The sequence below is a fragment of the Pezoporus wallicus genome, unplaced genomic scaffold (genome assembly GCF_028554395.1).
Source record: "Pezoporus wallicus isolate ANWC-B61680 ecotype Strahan unplaced genomic scaffold, APGP_CSIRO_Pwel_v1 contig_736, whole genome shotgun sequence".
In the NCBI taxonomy this organism is placed as follows: Eukaryota; Metazoa; Chordata; class Aves; order Psittaciformes; family Psittacidae; genus Pezoporus; species Pezoporus wallicus.
The window spans coordinates 4,428,476-4,446,748 of record NW_026639744.1 but is presented as its reverse complement, the minus strand read 5'-3'; the positions used below and the strand labels follow the sequence as shown (position 1 = coordinate 4,446,748).

General features: G+C 37.7%; 1 protein-coding gene across 1 annotated transcript in view; it reads left to right on the top strand.

The window, feature by feature from the left end:
- Window positions 1-18,273, top strand: part of PCDH15 (protocadherin related 15) — a 360,972-nt gene that overhangs the window by 133,460 nt on the left and 209,239 nt on the right. The window contains 2 exon segments of the mRNA XM_057415611.1: window positions 6,845-6,953; window positions 13,397-13,509. Coding sequence (XP_057271594.1) covers window positions 6,845-6,953; window positions 13,397-13,509 — 222 coding nt within the window.

The window sequence follows — 18,273 nt, the reverse complement described above, 5'->3', positions numbered from 1 at the left end:
AGTTAGAATTATTTTAAACTTGTAAATCACCCCCCCCCCATTATAATTACTTTCTGCATATATATTTATGATTTCATAATACCAGTTTTACTCTCTGCTGTTAGTAGCTAGTTGACATTCCCCTAGGGGTGGACTGTTATAACATAGCTCCTGTTTTACTAGTGGTATTGAAAAAATGCCCTTTCACCCAAAATACTGAATTTGCTACACTGTGAATCGAGGAATACAGCTCACATTTCATTTACATACCAAGTGTGGACATTCTGCACTGTCTGGTTGGACTCTACATCATCTGGTGGTAAGAAGTATTATTTTAACAGAGCACAAATCATCAGATATACGCAGTGTTGCAAACCAGTAAAAAAGCATGGATTAGGTAAGTTGGCTGCAAATCTTTAGGGTTAAGCAATGTAGATTTTAATGGACTTTGTTTCCTCATATAGGCTTGCCCGTACTCAGGGAGCAGTTTCAAGTCAGAGTTTTTGCCATATAAATTTGTTTAGCACCTGTGACCGTTTGTTCAGAACAATTTTCTGCAGAGGCTTTATTCTTATTTTCTTTCAGCTTCACCGTGTGTTTTAAATCTGTGCTTGGGGTTTTCTTCCTGTCTCTCTATATTGGCTTTCAGTTGAGATCTTAGCCAAAAAGTTCAGGATTCTGTATTGTGCCAGAGGAGGGTCAGAAGATCCAATTTACCCTATATTTGTGTATGTCTTAGTATCACATTAGCCCTCAAAGAGTAGCGGAGGAAATTCTCCTGATGTGACACACTGCCTCTCCCTGGTCTTTCCTCACTGATCAAAGGGAGCATCTCTAGGCACTTGTAGCTATCAAAAGGAAGGCATGAAGAGGGGGACAATGGTGAGATCTCCAAATAGGAGTTTTGATATGATATACTCATTTTGACTAATGACAAGGGTTTGTGTATTATCTTCAGGTGAATATACTTTTCTAGTCGATTTCTTACTTTTTGCATTTACTTCACTTGTGGTTGGAGAATGTAGTTGAAATATTTTGTGCATTTTTTTAACATGTAAGTACTTTATGATGGATTTATGCTCATTAGTGTTTTGTCACAGCCCTTGTACTGGCATAGCATCTGAAGCAGCAGCAGAAGATGTTATTGGAATGGTTTTGCAATTCTTCCTGCTGTTTTAGAACTGTGTGTTGGCAATAGTATATGCGTTTCTGCACAGCATGGCTATAACTTAGACAATTTCCAATTTACAGCTTGTATTCTAACCTCACACGTTTCTCAAGAGAGCACAAAGACAGCCGGTGTAACCATAATGATTCTTCAATTCATCAAAAACTTTGTTGGTTTAATATTATAGAGCTCCCTTTGAAAGGGTTCTGGTTGTCAGCATAGGGTAATTTATGTTGTTTTACTAATATCTTCTATCTACTGAAAAGCTTCTTGCCCTTATTTGCGTAGGGATGAGAGTTCCACTGTCTTTATCAGTAAATTCATCAGCTAAGCCATGAGTATGATGTGCATTGAAGGCCCCTAGGCTTTGTTTGGAGTCCACTGGCTACAGTTAGAGCTCCCTAACTGGGAAGGCTATAAAAATAATACTTTTCAGGATGTAAAAAGCTAGTGTGAAATATCTTATGTTAACTAATCATGATATTGACCACCTTGTTCTGATAAAATAGATGTACCTATATTGCTTTACACTGTGAGAGAAACCCAAGAAAAGCTGATGGTTAAATGTGATCCACTGTTTTCTTTGGAATATTTCGTGTCATGAAAAGTTATTACTACAAAATACAGTTCTCAGCGCTTCCTAGAAAATAACATGCTACGCACAAAAAAAGGTAGGAAAAAAAATGAATGTATTGTATGTTCATACAGTTTGGGCATTGCAAAGCATAATGTGCATCTTCCTTAGTTTTTTTCAGATCAGTAATAAAGATTACAAATTGTCAAACGCAAGGAATAGCATGTGTGTTTCAGTGATTTAATCCAGTTTGCTAGACTCTATTTATATATTTTAACCTGTCAGCAGAGGGACAGAGAATCTGATCTTATTTTCTTGAAAATCACTGAACCACTGAATCAGTGAAGACTTCAATTCCTAGGCTAGAAATTTGGATGATTGTATGTATTGGGGTGTTGATTGATGACCAGCTAAACATGAGACATCAGTGTGTCCAGGTAGCCAAGAAGGTCAACAGAATCGTGGCCTGTGTTAGCAATAGTGCAGCCAGCAGGGCCAGGGCAGTGATCATCCCCCTGTACTCGGCACTGGAGAGAATGCACCTCAAATCCAGTGTTTGGATCTGGGCCGCACTACAAGAGAGATATTGAATTGCTGGAGTATGTTCAGAGAAGGGCAACAAAGTCTGGAGCACAAGTCTTATGAGGAATGGCTGAGGGAACTGGGGTTGTTTAGTCTGGAGAAGAGTCAGGAGGAACCTTATTGCTCTCCACAGCTACCTGAAAGGAGTTAGTAGTGAGGTGGGGGTCGATCTCTTTTCCCAAGTAACAAGTGATAGGGCAAGAGGTAATGGTCTCAAGCTGCCCCAGGGGAGGTTTAGGCTGAAGATTAGGAAAGATTTCTTCACCAAAAAGGTAGTCAGTTATTGGAACAGGCTGCCCGGGTAAGTGGTGGAATCACTGTCCCACGAAGTGTGCAAAAACTGTGTAGATGTCCATGGTGATATGGTTTAGTGGTGGACTTGGCAGTCCTGGAGGAATGATTGGATTTAATGGTTTTAAAGGTCTTTTCCAACCTAGCTGATTCTATGATTCAGGCCCACAGCTTGGGTAAAGTGGGGAGTTCTCGAGCATACAAGTCCCTGGCCTCAATTTTTATAGTTGAGCCAGTCAGTAAAGACACTGGTGTTCCTTGGGGGTAGCAGTGCATGCCACTTGACACAAAGTCAGTGCAAGGCACCATGGTGTGATTGTCTGGAAGCAGCAGCAGGGAAACAGTAATTGCTGGCAGCTAGGAAAATGGGCAGGCAAGGGAACTGGGCAACTAGGTCAGCATGCAGTTATTGATGGGAAATGTGAGTACACATGGTGGTGTGGGGTAAGGAGGTGGGAGAAGTTCACTACTGTGACACAGTAAATGTCAAGACTGAGAAGAAAAAAAAAAAGGGAAGTACTTCAAAATGTAGGGTAAAGGATGACTTTTTTATAATCTGTTGCCAGTCGAGTGACATAATGTTGTTGGAAGCAATGTCCGTTGCAAAGCTGTCAGCTGAGTTGATTCAGATCAAAATACTTACTTGATATCATATAAAAGTATCTTTCTTAAACTCTCCCCTAATGTTAATAGATATTATAATCTGCTGAATATGAATAAATTTGATAATCTAGTATTTAGTTGTGGTCTTTTCACAATCAAATATATATTCTTATGTTTTCAGAGAAAAATGCCCGGGGAGATGTTTCAGATTTTTCAAAATTAGACAACTTATTGAACTCCTTACAGAAAATGCTTACCTGTTCAGCATTAGTCATCTTATACATGTCCTGCATCCATGGAACAGATCGTATATGTGTATATGAGTGCCTTATAGCTCCTAGGACAATTGTAGCAAACACAGGGTTTACTATGAGTTAGAAAATTATTTTACAAGAATGTCGATTGATTCGGTATGGTTGTGATTTAGAATGGATTTTTACAGCCATGTTAGTAATGCATATATTGGGTAAAAGTAAGTTAACTGTATCTACTTAAGAAATGCCACCACAAACTGTCAAACTGAAATATCAGTGTAAATGAACACTCCGATTTTTTAGTGGGCTGTTGCCCAAGGCACTGTAATGTATCCTGTTTTGTCTGGAGTAATACATAGGTTCATGATGCTCCTCCTTTTTTTTTTTTTTAAATTATTTTTATTTTTAACAGCCTTTGTGTATGTCTTAGTAACTTAGACTTTCATGTGAATTAGGGCTAGAATTGCTGTCTTTGAATGCAAAAATAAATTCTAAAGATGTAGTTTTTGTCTCATTTGTTACTCTTTTGTTAGTTCGTTTCACATAGGCTAATAGACATAGGAGCTCTTTGGGTGGGAAGCTCGCCTTTGAATCCAAACGAAAGTCTGGGGGCTCTTCCTTTCCATGTGGTTTTATCTTTTACAGCAGCTGGTAATGTTTACTTCTGCCTGTAGAGGCCCTGACCACTGACTCCCAGGAGCACCTTAGGGCAGGCAAGTGACAGCTGAAGGGGTTGTGACTCATCAAAGCAGCATCACCTCAGTTTATCAACTCTTTTTGTGGTTATAAGAGAAACAAAACAAATAAGAAAAAAACCCACAATCAGCAACCAAAAAAAAAAACCAAACAAACAACAAAACCCCCAAAACACAAACAAAACAACAACAACAAAAAAAGGGCTCAGGAAAGAAAGAAATATCCCTGTGTAATGATCATTGTTATTACTACTATTGATCAAAGCATGTTTTGATTATAATTTTTTTTAGTAATCATTTTTCATAAAAAGTATACATATACCTTCTGAAACAATCCTTCACATGCTTTTACAGATGTATTAACGTAATTAATGGCTGTGTCTTTGTGAAGCTGTTTTCATAGTTCTAATTTAAATTTAAGTGAAAAAAGGTCCTTGCATTATCTATTTTAAAACAATATGAAAGTACCTTTAGCTTTGCGTCAAGGCACATCAGCCTATTTGATTAAAAACAGCTTTAAATTATCCCTAAATGTTTCAGCAGTTTGCACCTGATCTTGTTGCCTTGATATCTTTTAGTTTAAGCAGCCTATTTCATGATGCATACAGTACAGTTTATATAAATAAAAATGTAATGGATTGCATGTTTCATTCTTAGTTTTCTTATACTTTTTCATTTGCTTATATAACTTGCTTCTGTTCAATTGATCCATTTGGTTGGAGGAGTAATGGTAATGGTAGCAGTGCGAGATAAAATATCATTGTCCAAGAAGAACCTGTTTAATTTCAAATGCCGTTTTTCCAAATGCTGCTCTTGAGCTTCTTGAATTGGAAAGTAAAGCACATGTCTTTGTTATCTGAGTTATATTATTTTTGTTATTTTAATCTAGTTTTGGTACTGATATCTCATTATTGACAAGGCTAAATCCCTCACTGTTTCTCTTGCATATACTCTGGATGTGTTCAGCTTGGCCTGTGGTATTATATTAGTGAGTTTAAAACCTAGCCAGCTTAAGCAAATGAGACTGTTTTGTTGTGGATATGTGTTAAATTATAACGTTGATTTGTCTGAAAGTGCTTCAATTGATCTCCAAATTTAAAAATGGCATTTTAGTCTTGAATGATTTTATGTGCAATCTTATCTCTCAGCATGTAACTTTTATGCGGTCCTAAAGCATTTTAAAAATTCAAATATATGTCAAATATATCTTCTCTCTCTATACCTATTTTGAGATCATCTTCCTCATTACACTTTTAAGAGTTTAATTTTTTAAAGAGTCAAAAGTGGAAGCAGGCATTTGATGAAGGAACTTGCATTCTCATTGGGAAGTGTGGAAAAAGACATGAGCAGAGAGGTAAAGTGAGGAGGTACCAGGCCCTGGATCATGAGACTGGAGAAGCCTTGGTGGACCTCAGTAACCCATAGAAAATGACTTCTGGGTGGGCAAACTGTGGGCAGAATAACTTGTGTTATTGCTGATGACCATATGCCTGCATATCCAAAATTACAGGAGGAGTTACTAACTGTTGCCTGTTGCAAACTACTTTACATCCATTCCTGTCTTGGTCTCCTCATTCTGGCTCAGCTCTTCTCCCTCTAGGTTTATTGACAGACATCACTAAAGCTCTTGCAGCTTTCTTCCAGATCTCAGCAGGAGGATTTCTAAAGGCTGTGCCAAAACTTGGCCAAGTGTGTGCACTTGTCTCATTCCTATCCCTGTGCTAAATTTCAAGTTCTCTCTTGCAGAACATGGAGTAATAGAGTTTTCCAAAGGAAAGGCTGCCAGGATTAGTCATAGATAGACACAAATAGGTGTCTGTTTTTTTCATAGAGGTTATTAAACATTTTTGCCACACAAGAAGGGGAAGGAAAAGACTTCTGCACATACATTCATGGAGTAACTACATTTCTAGTTGATTAAGCAGCCAAGGTTACTGAAACTCCTCTTTTGCAGTTGGGAATGGCACCTCTGGTGTTACCAGTAGAGACTGCATCAGCATAGGAAAACTTTAGAAAGTATTTGAAGCAACTGTGAGGGCTAAGTGCTATTGAGTAGGTACAGGAATGCTATTAAGTTGGTAGGTGAAGAAATGGACATACGAATACCAAACAAGATGAAAGCCTGGAAATACTTCTTCTGGCTTTCTGTTTCCATGTTTGGCATGCAATATCACTTCTGAATAATGATGTGAATTACTGCAGTTTCCATCCAAACTTTTCAAATATACCTATCCTTGAAATGTCTGTACCTCAGCTTGAATTCCTTTTGCAGTATGTATTCATGTATCAGAGCCACTCTAGCTCCTAATGATTCTCAAATTCAGTTTTGTTTTCTTTCCTTTTTTGAAGCATTTCCTGTATTTCAGGAATGATGTCTGAAATGACTGATTCATGGGACTTTGTAGAGACACATAGTCAAGATTTGCTTGAACATTTGTGAGCTTCCTTTCCTTGAAGATACTATTATAGTGTAAGATCTATCTCAAAGGCAGGCAATTGCTGTAGAAATATATGTTGCTGCCTTAATTTTGATTTCAAAAGGGACATGTGCTGTAAGTATTCTTTTAAATGAGTATTTTTTTCTCCTGAAATTTCAGTGAATGTCCCTTTCAGTGAGATGTTTTTGTGTTAAATGTAAAGAGCTGGCTACTGGCTTTCTGGTTTTTCTGTTTCAAACCTATCTGATTTTTCATTTCAGGAACATGTGAACCCCATCAGTGTCACTCCACCCATACAAGCCATAGATCAGGACCGAAACATCCAGCCTCCTTCTGATCGACCGGGCATCCTCTATTCCATCCTAGTAGGTTGGTGTCTGCTACTCTTGCTGTCAGTCACAATCAGCCACTTTATTATGCCTAGCCTGTAAAAGATTGACTGAGAGAGTGGAAACCTCATAAAAATTCATATTGTAGTTGGTGGGATATTTGAAATCATTGTTCTACCTATTTACGTTTAATTTCAATTTAGATGGTTGCATTATTTATTATAATTTATTCAGATTAGATTCACAATTGTCTGGCTAAGTGAATGGAGTCACATGGCAAGCAAAAGGGGAGAGACTTGTCTGCTCATAGCTATGCTGTAGTGCGTTTTTCATTCCCAGGTGCAAAGGCACAATAAAAGATGATAAAGAAAAGCAATTAGAACAGGTTCCATTGCAAAAGTCTTCTGGCGCAAAGCAACTTAAAGGGTCTTACTGCAGCCACCTTGAATTTTGTTGCTTGTATGCTTGCATGCTTTCCCTTGTAATTTAGTGTTTGTTTAGTAACTGTGCTGTTTTCTGGCCAGAAAGGAATGCAGTTCTAGAAAGAGTTCAAATAATAGCTACTTTGCTGGAGGATGTCTTGTATTCTGCTATAGATTTTTGTTTTATTTTGTTCCCTGTATTTTGGCATTAATTTCCTATTGCTCAGCTTGTATGATCTGAAAATGGAAAGGCCTAAGGGAGCAGCTTGCACTTGCTGTCCTCCACCTGCCCTACTCTTCCCAAAGAGACTGATGTCGTAATTTGTGCCCTGTGACTAGCATGGGACTTGAAAGTTGTGTGTTTTATGAAATCTTATCTTTTTAATGTTTGCTGTGTTAAACTGCAGCTACATGGCTTTCTCACCCATGGACAGGTAGAAGTAAAAATTTGAATGCGCAGATTGAGTAACTTTGCTTGTAATTAAAAAAAAAAAATAGGGGGGAGGGGGAAGGGAGAAAAATAGTAGGTTTGATGGTTTGATACGTCTGTCATTTTAAGAGCCATCTCAGAGGGTACAAATGAATCACTACTGTAGCAGGTATCATTGTACTGAACGTGCAAGTCCTGAGTTCTGTGTGCAAAATGCAAGAGCCTGAACCCTCTCAGTGACAACGAACTGGTCTTCTAGCATTTCCAGGGCCCTACTCCCAGGACCATGGCAAGGGACAAGGCCATGGCAGATCAGCCTCAGCATGGCAGACTTCAGCATCCTCTAAGAAAAGAAATCAAGTTTTGTTTGGATAGCCATGAAGCAAGCTTTGACTTGGTTTATTTATAAATTGTCTTGCTGCCTTTGTAAGTTCTGCTATTGACAATTATGCCCTAGTGCAACATTTAGTTCATTTTTTTTTTCAAGTTCTTTACATAACTTGCAAAGTTCTTCAGGAGTGTACTAATTAAAAGTTGTGTTTCACTAACCTGTGATGTTTTCAGTGGTTGGGTGACTGTTTTGACCTGTAAGAAATAATTCAGAAAGATGTATTATAGCAATTTGGTTTGGGGAATTTTCAATTGAAAGATTATCTCTTTTTTCTCTCTCTCATTGTTTTTTCTTTTTTTCTTTTTCCCATTTTCTCCAAAAGGAATTCTTTTTAGATTTTAAGTCTGTCTTTATCTTTTCCAGTATTCAGTGCTATTTATATTTTAACCTTAACCTCAGAAAATATAAAATAGTCTTGCAGGAAGTAGGCCTTGCAGCTATTTCTTGTTATATGGATTTTTCCCTTGCTTTAAATCTAAATGTAGTTCTTTATATCTTTGGATATGTCTTCTTAGTCTGAACTATGCGCATAAAATAATAAGCTAGTTACCGTATGAGAATGATTTTTAATTGTATTTGATTTGACTGAGTTATAATTTTTTTCTTCTTTTACCCTGTTTTCTTACTCTCTCTGAACAATTGTACAAATCAAGTCCTGGTATATGCTTTAGGCACTATGGATATTATGTATGAAATCTGCAGATCTTTCTCAGTGTCTTTATGATCTACTGTAAAGACACATTTATTTTAACAAAGCCCATCATTGCTGCCGTGATAACTCACTTCTATTTGATGTGGCTTACTAACCTTATCCTTAAGTGCACATAAAGATCTCTGCCTGTCTAACTTTCAAGCTAACTAATCTTTCAAGTGTTCAGGTAGTTGTCTTAAGGCTTCTTTTGTTGAGTCTAGTGATCTTCTCCATGTGGAGGGTACAGGTGAACCGCTCCAGTTCAAACAACAGGTTACCCTGCAGTTCATTGAAAAGTAGTTTAAACAATGCACTTAGTGAGGTAATGACAAATGCCTGTGGAAGTCTTGTTACACATTCACATGAGCATAACACTGCTGAACACAAAACTAACTTGAGGGTAAGGCACTTGAGAAATGGAGAAATAGCCCAAGTGTGTTAGTAGCTCGTTATTTTTTGCTTGCTTTCTCATTCTGACCTCTGAGTGCAGTCCTCTCAAAGAATATACCGAGATGTCTGAATTTACTTGTTCAAGTGTTTAGGGACTGATACTGATAAAACAATAGAAGAATAGGTCTTAAGTATTCTTGAGGGTCATTCTAGTATTAGAGAACTAGTTACAACATTGTACTACTGGGATTATTGTCTTCTATTTAAAGTATTGACTAAAATACATAATGAAAGTACTACCTTACCAAGTACAATAAAGTACTTCAGAAAATGGGATTGGACTGGGGCCATGCTATAATTTTTCATTTCTTCTAAAATGTCTGATGTCTTTACATTTGGAAGCATGATGTTTGGAAATTATTTTTTTTCCATACACCGATTTTTCTGGATCATTGCAATAAACCCTTATATAGTGTCTGGCTTATGCAAGTATGTAAACAAGGCCCCTGTTTGCATGTATCATGTGCGCAATAAAAAAGGGGTAGAAGCTAGCTCACCCTCTCTCATCTTCAGGTTCACCCTATTTTTTTCCTTAGTGGTAACTGCTGCTCAGCCTGTACAGAGATTTTCCCTTAGCTGTTTTTCCTTGTCATTTTAAAGCTTCCTTTTCTCTGTTGCTGGCCCTTGGGAAAGGTAAATTTTTTCATCAAATCATCATCTTCTGGTTTTGACCCCGGAAATGTCTTTGTGATTTCTGCTGCAAATTATGGACAAATAAGTGTGTATTTGGCTGATATTTAAATGAAGAGACAAAAAAGCACAGCAACATTTTTTTTTTTTGGGCAGGGGGGAGGGGGGGGGGTGTCTCTCCAGTCCTGTGAGCTCCCTGATTCATTTGCTGGCAGGCAACATGCCCCAGAAAAGGCCTCCTCTGTCTCCAAGAAAAGCAAACCTAAGAGTGCTCTTCATTCTGGGGACATACCTCGGTAAAATCATGTTGTGGTTTAGCCCTAGCCAGCAACTGAGCACCACACAGCCACTCTTTCCAGTGGGTTGGGGGAAAGAATCACAAGAATAAAAGTGAGAAAACTCATGGGTTGAGATAAAGACAGTTTAATAAGTAAAGCAAAAGCCATGAACACAAGCACAGCAAAACAAGGCATTCATTCACCACTTCCCATGGCACATGTTTAGCAATGTCCAGGAAAGCAGGGCTCCATCACATGTAATGGTTACTTGGGAAGACAAACACCATCTCTTCAAACGTCCTTCCTTCCTTCCTTCTTCACCCAAATTTATATGATGAGCATGAAACCATATGACATGGAGTATTCCTTTGGTCAGTTGGGGTCACCTGTCCCAGCTACTAGACAGCTTTAAATTTCTCTGCTTTTCCTGGGTTACATTTTCTTACAGGTTGGACTCATGAGAAACTGGCAGTTAGGGATGTTGCAAACAGTTCTTCAGCCAGTAATGCTTGTCATAATATGCAGGTGACACATTTTGAAGGCCCACCGTTACAGCTGCAGTAGGAAATTCCTCCTTTCTGGAAGCAGATCAAGGCAATGGCATGGACTGAGGGTTGCTCTGCTCTGTCAAAATACAAATATTTTGTCTATGCAGAAGCAGATATCTCTGTTCCTGGAAAACTTCTACTCTCACAGTTTAAAGTTTCCTGGATTTTGGACCATTCCTATGGGAGGCAGCAGCTGAGCAGGCATCATCAGCTAGGATTCAGGCAATCCAGATCTATTGTACTCTAATTTTTACTGACTGATGGTTCTTGCTGTCTTTTCCTTTACCTCTTTGGTTTCGAATTTTTGTTTGTTTGTTTTACCCTTGGATTCTTTCCTGACATCCTTATACAATGTTAGCTTCATCTTCCCTGCTGTAGATCACTTTGTACCTCTTATAGCTACCTCTATTCTCCCCTATGTATTTGTTCTTCTTCAGGGGACCTCTTATTTTCTACTTTTTTGTTGGATTTGCATCTAGTCCTCAATCTCTTGATTTTTCTTAGCTTCAGTATCAGCCCTTGTGTTGTGTAGCCTCCTAAGACTACAGCAATCTGTTACCTGCCAAAAGCTTGGAGGTCCTGTTGGATGCCCAGTGCTTATAAAAAATTACATTAGTTAATTAAGAGGAGAAATTAAAAGGTGGGGCAGGGGGAAACTGGTCTTGGAGCTGGAAACTCTGCATTTATGTTAGTGGTATAATGGTAAAAATAATCTGTAATGGTTCTGCTGCTACTCTCTGGGTCTATGGAATACATGTATACAGAGATGGTTGCAGAATATATATCTAGAAAATGGTTATCATTTGATGAGTTGCAAAATTAAATTATTTCACATAAATTTCTAATCATTCCACTTGAAAGGTAAACAAATAAAAACATCATTTATCAGAAAAGTAGTCTGTCTGTGTTGAATCCTATGCCCCATTAGGCTGGATTGAGGATTTGGCATGGCAATATTTGTCCTGCTCTCATGGCTGCTCTAAGATACCATATCTGATGAGGTCAGAGAACTTACTGGGGCATTTATATCATCATGCAGGATTGCTTTATGCTTTTCAGCTTCTACACAGAACTATACCTAGACATAAAATGCTCAGAATCTTAGACCTGTAGTCAGTATTTTGGTTTCTTTGGATATTTCTAGTAATACTGACAAGATGTGAGATGCAAGAGTTCATGCTGTTTCTAAGCAATTAGGCTTTCTGAGCTCTGCCCTCTTCAGGTTTGTGCTCTCACACCTCCCCAGCTGAGCCAGGCTGGCTCATGGCAAGTCAGTCAAACCAGAATAAACTAGAGACAGAGACTGGAGAAGATGGATAGTTTTCTGCCATGTAAATGAGGAGAGAATATCCCTTTGTCTTAGGAAAAAAAAAAAAAAAAAGGAAAATGAAAAAAGGTATAGCCTCTGTTCCCTTGATTAGCAAGAGACTATTGCTGAACAGTATCCCATATGTTTAATGCCTCATCCTGCCCTGGTAATTAATGCTCCACCATTGCTACTTTTTTTGTGTGTACTGTCTTTGAGAATTCTGTCTCAAACTGGCTGCAGTGTATTTCTTACCTCCTCCTGCGTCAGGCTGTACTGCTACAGTCTTTTGGCTTGAGCACAGTACCATGGGCATGTTTTTGGGCTGCAGCTGCCTGGTGGACCAGCCTAGGGTCCAGGCAGAGGTCATGACTGTCGTCATGCTTTGCAGTAGCCTTTGCTGAATCTCCATGATTTCACAAGTCTGTTCAGGCTCTGACTGCTGCTTTTTTTGAAGAGTTTTGAAGGTTGAAGAGTATCCTGGAAATTTACAGCCATGAAGACACAATTTTCTGTTGACAATAAATGGAGATGGTTAGATAAGGTTTCATCTGGTGCTTCCTCACAGATGAGAAACTTCTTTTCTTAGAAGGGTTTCTAAAATAATGTATCTGCTATTATTACTTATGTATATATTATTAATAATGTGTCTAAAGAGCTTGTCCATGGGTACAACAGAGGGCTAGAAGATCTAAGGTATTTAAAATGTGCATTTTAAAATGAAAATGTCAGGGCATCATTTGTGAGCAATAAAATGGCTGTCTCGAACTTAGGGATAACATTTTCATCACATAAACTCACTGTATATTTTCTTTGTTTAAATGTGTACATTCGAAAAATGGTTCATAGTGCTCATTGCTTTGTGAATGATGTCAGCATATGTCCAGTGATACCTCAGGAGAAACATACTTCAAAGCTGGAGAAAGAAAATCCCAGTGGTATGTGTTTAGCAAGTTGGGTTTCAGGAACGTGGTGGGTAGGAGTGGAACATGACTTGCAGTGAAAGCTCATTTCTCCATATGTCCTCTTATCTGATTAGATATCTCCTGGAAGCTGAAAAGGAGAATTTCCACCATCTGTAGGTGTGTTTGGGCTCTTGTTAAGTCCTTAGGAGTTCCCAGTTAAGGAGCATCTTCATGGTTAGGGAGTGTAATGAAATAATGATAATATTAAACACGTAATGTTAGTAGTAACCTTAAGATCCATGCACACACAACAACATTTTATCCTTATAATGACATGATTTGGTTTTGTTTCTTGGGCTAATAAATAAGTCAAATATATTGTTTAACTAAATTTTCAAAAACATTTGTTCAAACCTCGCTCTTTTTTTACAGGTACTCCTGAAGATTATCCACAGTATTTCCATATGAATCTCACAACAGCAGTACTGACACTACTAAAGCCAATAAACAGGGATTTACACCAGAAGTTTGACTTGGTTATTAAGGTAATTTTGGCTGAAATTATATTTCCTGCTTAGTAACAAAAAGCTCTACTGAAGGGAGGACTTGTTTGTATTTCCTGCATTTTGCCTTTCGGGACTCATTTAGCACAATCACAGGGAAAAAGGGTGTGAAGTATTTTTGGAAAGGGAATGAATCATGGTAGAGTTCTCTAACATTTCATGTTACAGTGATAATTGCATGAAAAAAGTGAGTTTGCTTTTTATGAACTCAGTTGTCCAGAGATTGCATTTGTTCTGTATTTCAGGTTTTGCTATATTTATTGGTAAGCAGAGTTCTGCTGTGACTAGGACACATGAAGAAACTTAGGTTGATTAACATATGAATAAATATGCTAAGAAGTTAGACGTTAAAGCCCTGTAGTGCTTTGTTTGATTTCATTGTTGTAATGGTCAAAATTCAGCAGCCATATACAGTAGCACAATACAGCAATTAAAATAAATCAGTTACACCTGGTACCACATTATGTTCACTTAAATAGCAAGCTTTGTTGTTAATGGAACTGTTTATAGGCATTATTAGGTTCATATTGCGGTGTTACATGTTCAGTCAAGAGGGTAATAAGGAAAATTATCAGTTTGTAAGAATGATAATATGCCACCTGCTAGAGTAATTGAAGTTTTAATGCTGTGTTGTTCAGGGACATTTTGAACAGGTATGTCTCAGGCTTGTACTGAATCAGGTCTTCATATTCTTGTGTTGCACATTCTCAAGTTTGTATTTCTCACCGTGTTGAAGTTGAATCTGATTCTATTTTATCTGGAGGGGCACAATGTGTGATGTTTCCCTTTAAACAAAAAATATGGTATTTTTACAGGGCTTAGTAAATTTAATCTTTAAAATATTCCCTCTGATATCAAGTGTATTTTTTATTTTGTGCCAAAAAAAAAACCATGGAGAACAGTGAAAAAGAAAAGATTATTAAGTCAGTACATGAATATTAGAATGCATGATGTAAGATGGACAGGAATTGGGTTCACTTATCTGTGGTATAAAATTTCATGGCTGATAAATGTTGAATATCAAAATGGGAAAAGCTAAACTTCTTAGTAAGACATGCTGGTTTTCAGCCTCTCTGCTATCTCCAGAAGATATTTGATGATAAAGAGGCAAACTTGTTGGCCATCCTAGGGAAGCTCCTGTATTTGCCATTACCTGCAAAAGAACAAGGATTTTTAGAAAAGAACATGGGGATTTTTTTTATTATTTTTTTTTGTGTGTGTGTGTTCCTGTTGAAATTTCATGTGGCAGTTACAAGGCTGTCACAGTAAGCAAGTGTATTTAGGCTTCCTAGTGTTAATAATACTCTAACTAAACATACAGTCTATATGAGACCTAAAATATTTAAGGCTGTAAACACGAATAATGTGTTCTTTTCCTTTACGTATTGTTACTTTTATTATAAAAGATTGTTTCTGGGATGCAAAACCACACTCCATAGTACTTATTCCTTTTTTGACATCAATTGCTGCTTTTGGAGTAAGTTTTATTTCTAAATAAATAAAAGTCATTTGAAGATTGATGTCCATAGAGGACTTGCATGTCTCTTTGGAGAGCAGACCATTTGGTAAGAGAACAATCTCCTCTGAAGCAGGTGGTCCTGCTTTACAGAAAGTAGTTGCTAGAGAAATCAAACCAAAGCTGCAGGCAGAGGGAGCACACTTTCAGCAACCTTGAAGGCTAAAATGTAGTTGTATCTTTGATCGGCAGCTTTGCTGAAACATCTTCTAATATACTCAATAAAATAATATGCCTATTCAAACTATATTTCCTTAACATTGTCACTATGGTAGCTATCTTTCTCCTGGAGGATAATGATTTGTAACAGGAAGGCATGTCATCTATTTAGTCCTCAGTAGAGTTAACTTCACCTCTGATACCTCTTTGCTTGTAGAAGGGGATAAAGCTGCTTAAAGCAAATGGCAGAAGCTTTGATCACCATTCTTGAGAAAAAGCCATAACCATGTAGACATGAGACTACATTCTTGTTACTAGCTCTAAAAATTGTCAGTCAGGTTTTTTGTTGTTACTTGGTTTGTTTTGGTTTTTCTGAAGTACGTATATCAAAAGGAGACAAATAGCCAAATTGATGCACTTTGATCCTTTCCTATTCAAACATCAGCTATTTATCAATCAAACAAAATCTAACCTGACAGTTCTATTAAAATCAATTTGCTAAGTGGATGGGCTACTGAAGGCTAGATTAGATGTGCTCACACAGTCAACAAAATACCAATGAATTGAAGTGCTACACTACAGAGGAATTTACCACACCAGTAAGAGACCAGACTGATAAAATTACTCATGCTGAGCAGTAATTTTAATTTCATAGGCATTTGCATGGCATTTGGAGTAGGCTGAGAAGTAAGAGTTACACTACCACAATGGCTGTCATTCTGGTCCAGAAAATAAGTATGTGAAGATTTGGGGGGGAAATTGTCACTAGCAAGTCATAAAGAGTTTTTGTTTTAATAAAATACTTGAAAACATCATGACTAGTTAGATTCTTTCAGTGTCTTGTAAAGCAAACAGTGATCTTCCTCTAAGTGAACCAATAGTGAAATTTACTATGATTACAGAAATGTTGTCAACTCTGTTAAGATCCAAGGTGTTCCTACTGAATATATGAATAGTATATACAGTGTAAAGGAGGTAGGGAAAGTGTTTTATTAGCATCTGTTGTGTGACTGGTTGATAGTATGTGAGAAGTCATCTCTGGTTCATCAACACATCAATATTGCAGTGGGTTGGTATCCAGTAAGTGAGGAAGAATCAAGAATTTTGTTCATTCATTTTGCTATAAAACCTGCAGGACTTACAATAGAAAAAAAGGCTGAAAATATTTAGAGGCTGATGAAGTACAGGCATAGACTTTTCACTTTGTTTGTATCTCTCTGGTCTATGTTACATACCTAGAACAATCAATACCTCAGATTTTCTCCAGTATAAGAAAATACATGTATGTCAGATTCAAAAATAGAAGAGGAATTTTATTTCTCTTGCAAGAATTGATTTTCCATTTTTGATTACATAGGAATACTTGTATTAATGCCTAAAAACTCTTGAAATATTATGACCTGAAGTGAAAAAATAGACAAATGTTTTGTTAATCTCATGTGGACCCTTCATACTGGGGAAAGTAAATTTTTAATGTCATTTTAGAGTAGATTTTCATACAACCTCTATGGTTAATTCTTAAACCACTGTCTATTGCATTTGATTGTGCCATTGGGAATTCGGGAAGGATTCATGTAGATTTCAGTAAAAAGTCCAATTAGATTAAAAAAAAACAAAACAAAAAATAAAGGTTGGGGGAGGGTAGGGAGGTTGGGAGAATAAGTTTCCCAGGTTCAAACAGCATTTGTAGCCTGAATTGTCAAATAAGGCTTTTCCGTGGATGTGAGATTTTTATGGCTCTTAGGGAAGAGACTCTTACAAAAAAATTTGTTTTTTCACAGTTGCTTGTTTTTTATGGTGCTTTCCCAATAGGGTTGGTAACAGAAGAGTACTTCAGCATCATGCCACAGCCTTCATATTTTGAAGAATTTCCTTACAGAGTATCTTATGTACCTATCTCAAAAATCTATTATGCCCAGGTGGTGTTTCAGTCAGACTGGCATTAACCTCATGACACATAATGCCATAGAAACAATTCTGTAGTTGGATTGTGTTTCCTTGTTGTTTAGGTGGTAAGAGGAGGTCAGTGCCATGTGTCAGAGTTGAACAGGCTGAAATTCCAGTGTTGAAAGAAAATTGGTTTGGGATCCTATTCTGCAAGCACTTTTCAACAGTAATACCTACTCTGTTTAGTCTTAAGGCTTCAACCTTTGAATGGAGTGTGTTTTCCAGTTTTTAGAAACCGTCCTCCTGCCTAATTGGCCATTTTATTTCTATAGGCTGTGACTAGACACAGGAGGTTTAAATAAGTCTTGTGCTTGTTTTGAATGTGCATGTAAAGACTGAGCACGAGTATCAGCCGGATCAAATTCCATGTTAATGAATGAAGATTGTGCGGAAGCTTGGCTACAAACATAAAGTACTATCCACTGGGGCTCACATTTGGTTACAGTAACACTGTTGTGATACTGGCATGGCATGAGTTTGCATGCCTGCTATCCTGCCCATCTCAAGAAACTGGGTGCTGGGAAGACCATTTTTGATTTCTTATGGCAGTGCTTTTGATCAGAGAGATGCTCACAGTACATGTATTGGCTGTTCCTCTATAGTTAAGCCCTTTGCAGTATTCATGATTTTCTCTGATACGGATCTCAGCAGAAATTAAAGGAAGTGATGCTCTCCTACTACTTGCACTGGAGGTTAATTGGTTTCTCTGTTCCTGTTGGGAACTTCATTGATCTCTCCTGTCCATTGCTCTCAAGGCTGTTGAAAGCTTACTTACTTGAAAAGGAGGCAGAGCTTCAGCAACAGTCTCAGGATCAAACTGAGGACAAATGTGCACTCTGAAGGCAGAAAGCATATGAGATCGTATGGGAACAGACTCAGAACAAAAACATTATTCATGTCAAGATAAATAATATCCACTGCTCTCCCCATATCCACCAAGTCATTCATCTCATTGTAGAGTCTGTCAGGGTGGTCAAGCATGAATTGCCTTGCATAAACTCACACTGATGACTCCCAGCCTTCTCCTCGTCTTTCATATGATGGGAAATGGTTGTCAGAATTATTTGCTCCATGAGGACTTTCCCTAGCATTGAGGTGAGGTCTGTAGTTCCCTGGATCTTTCC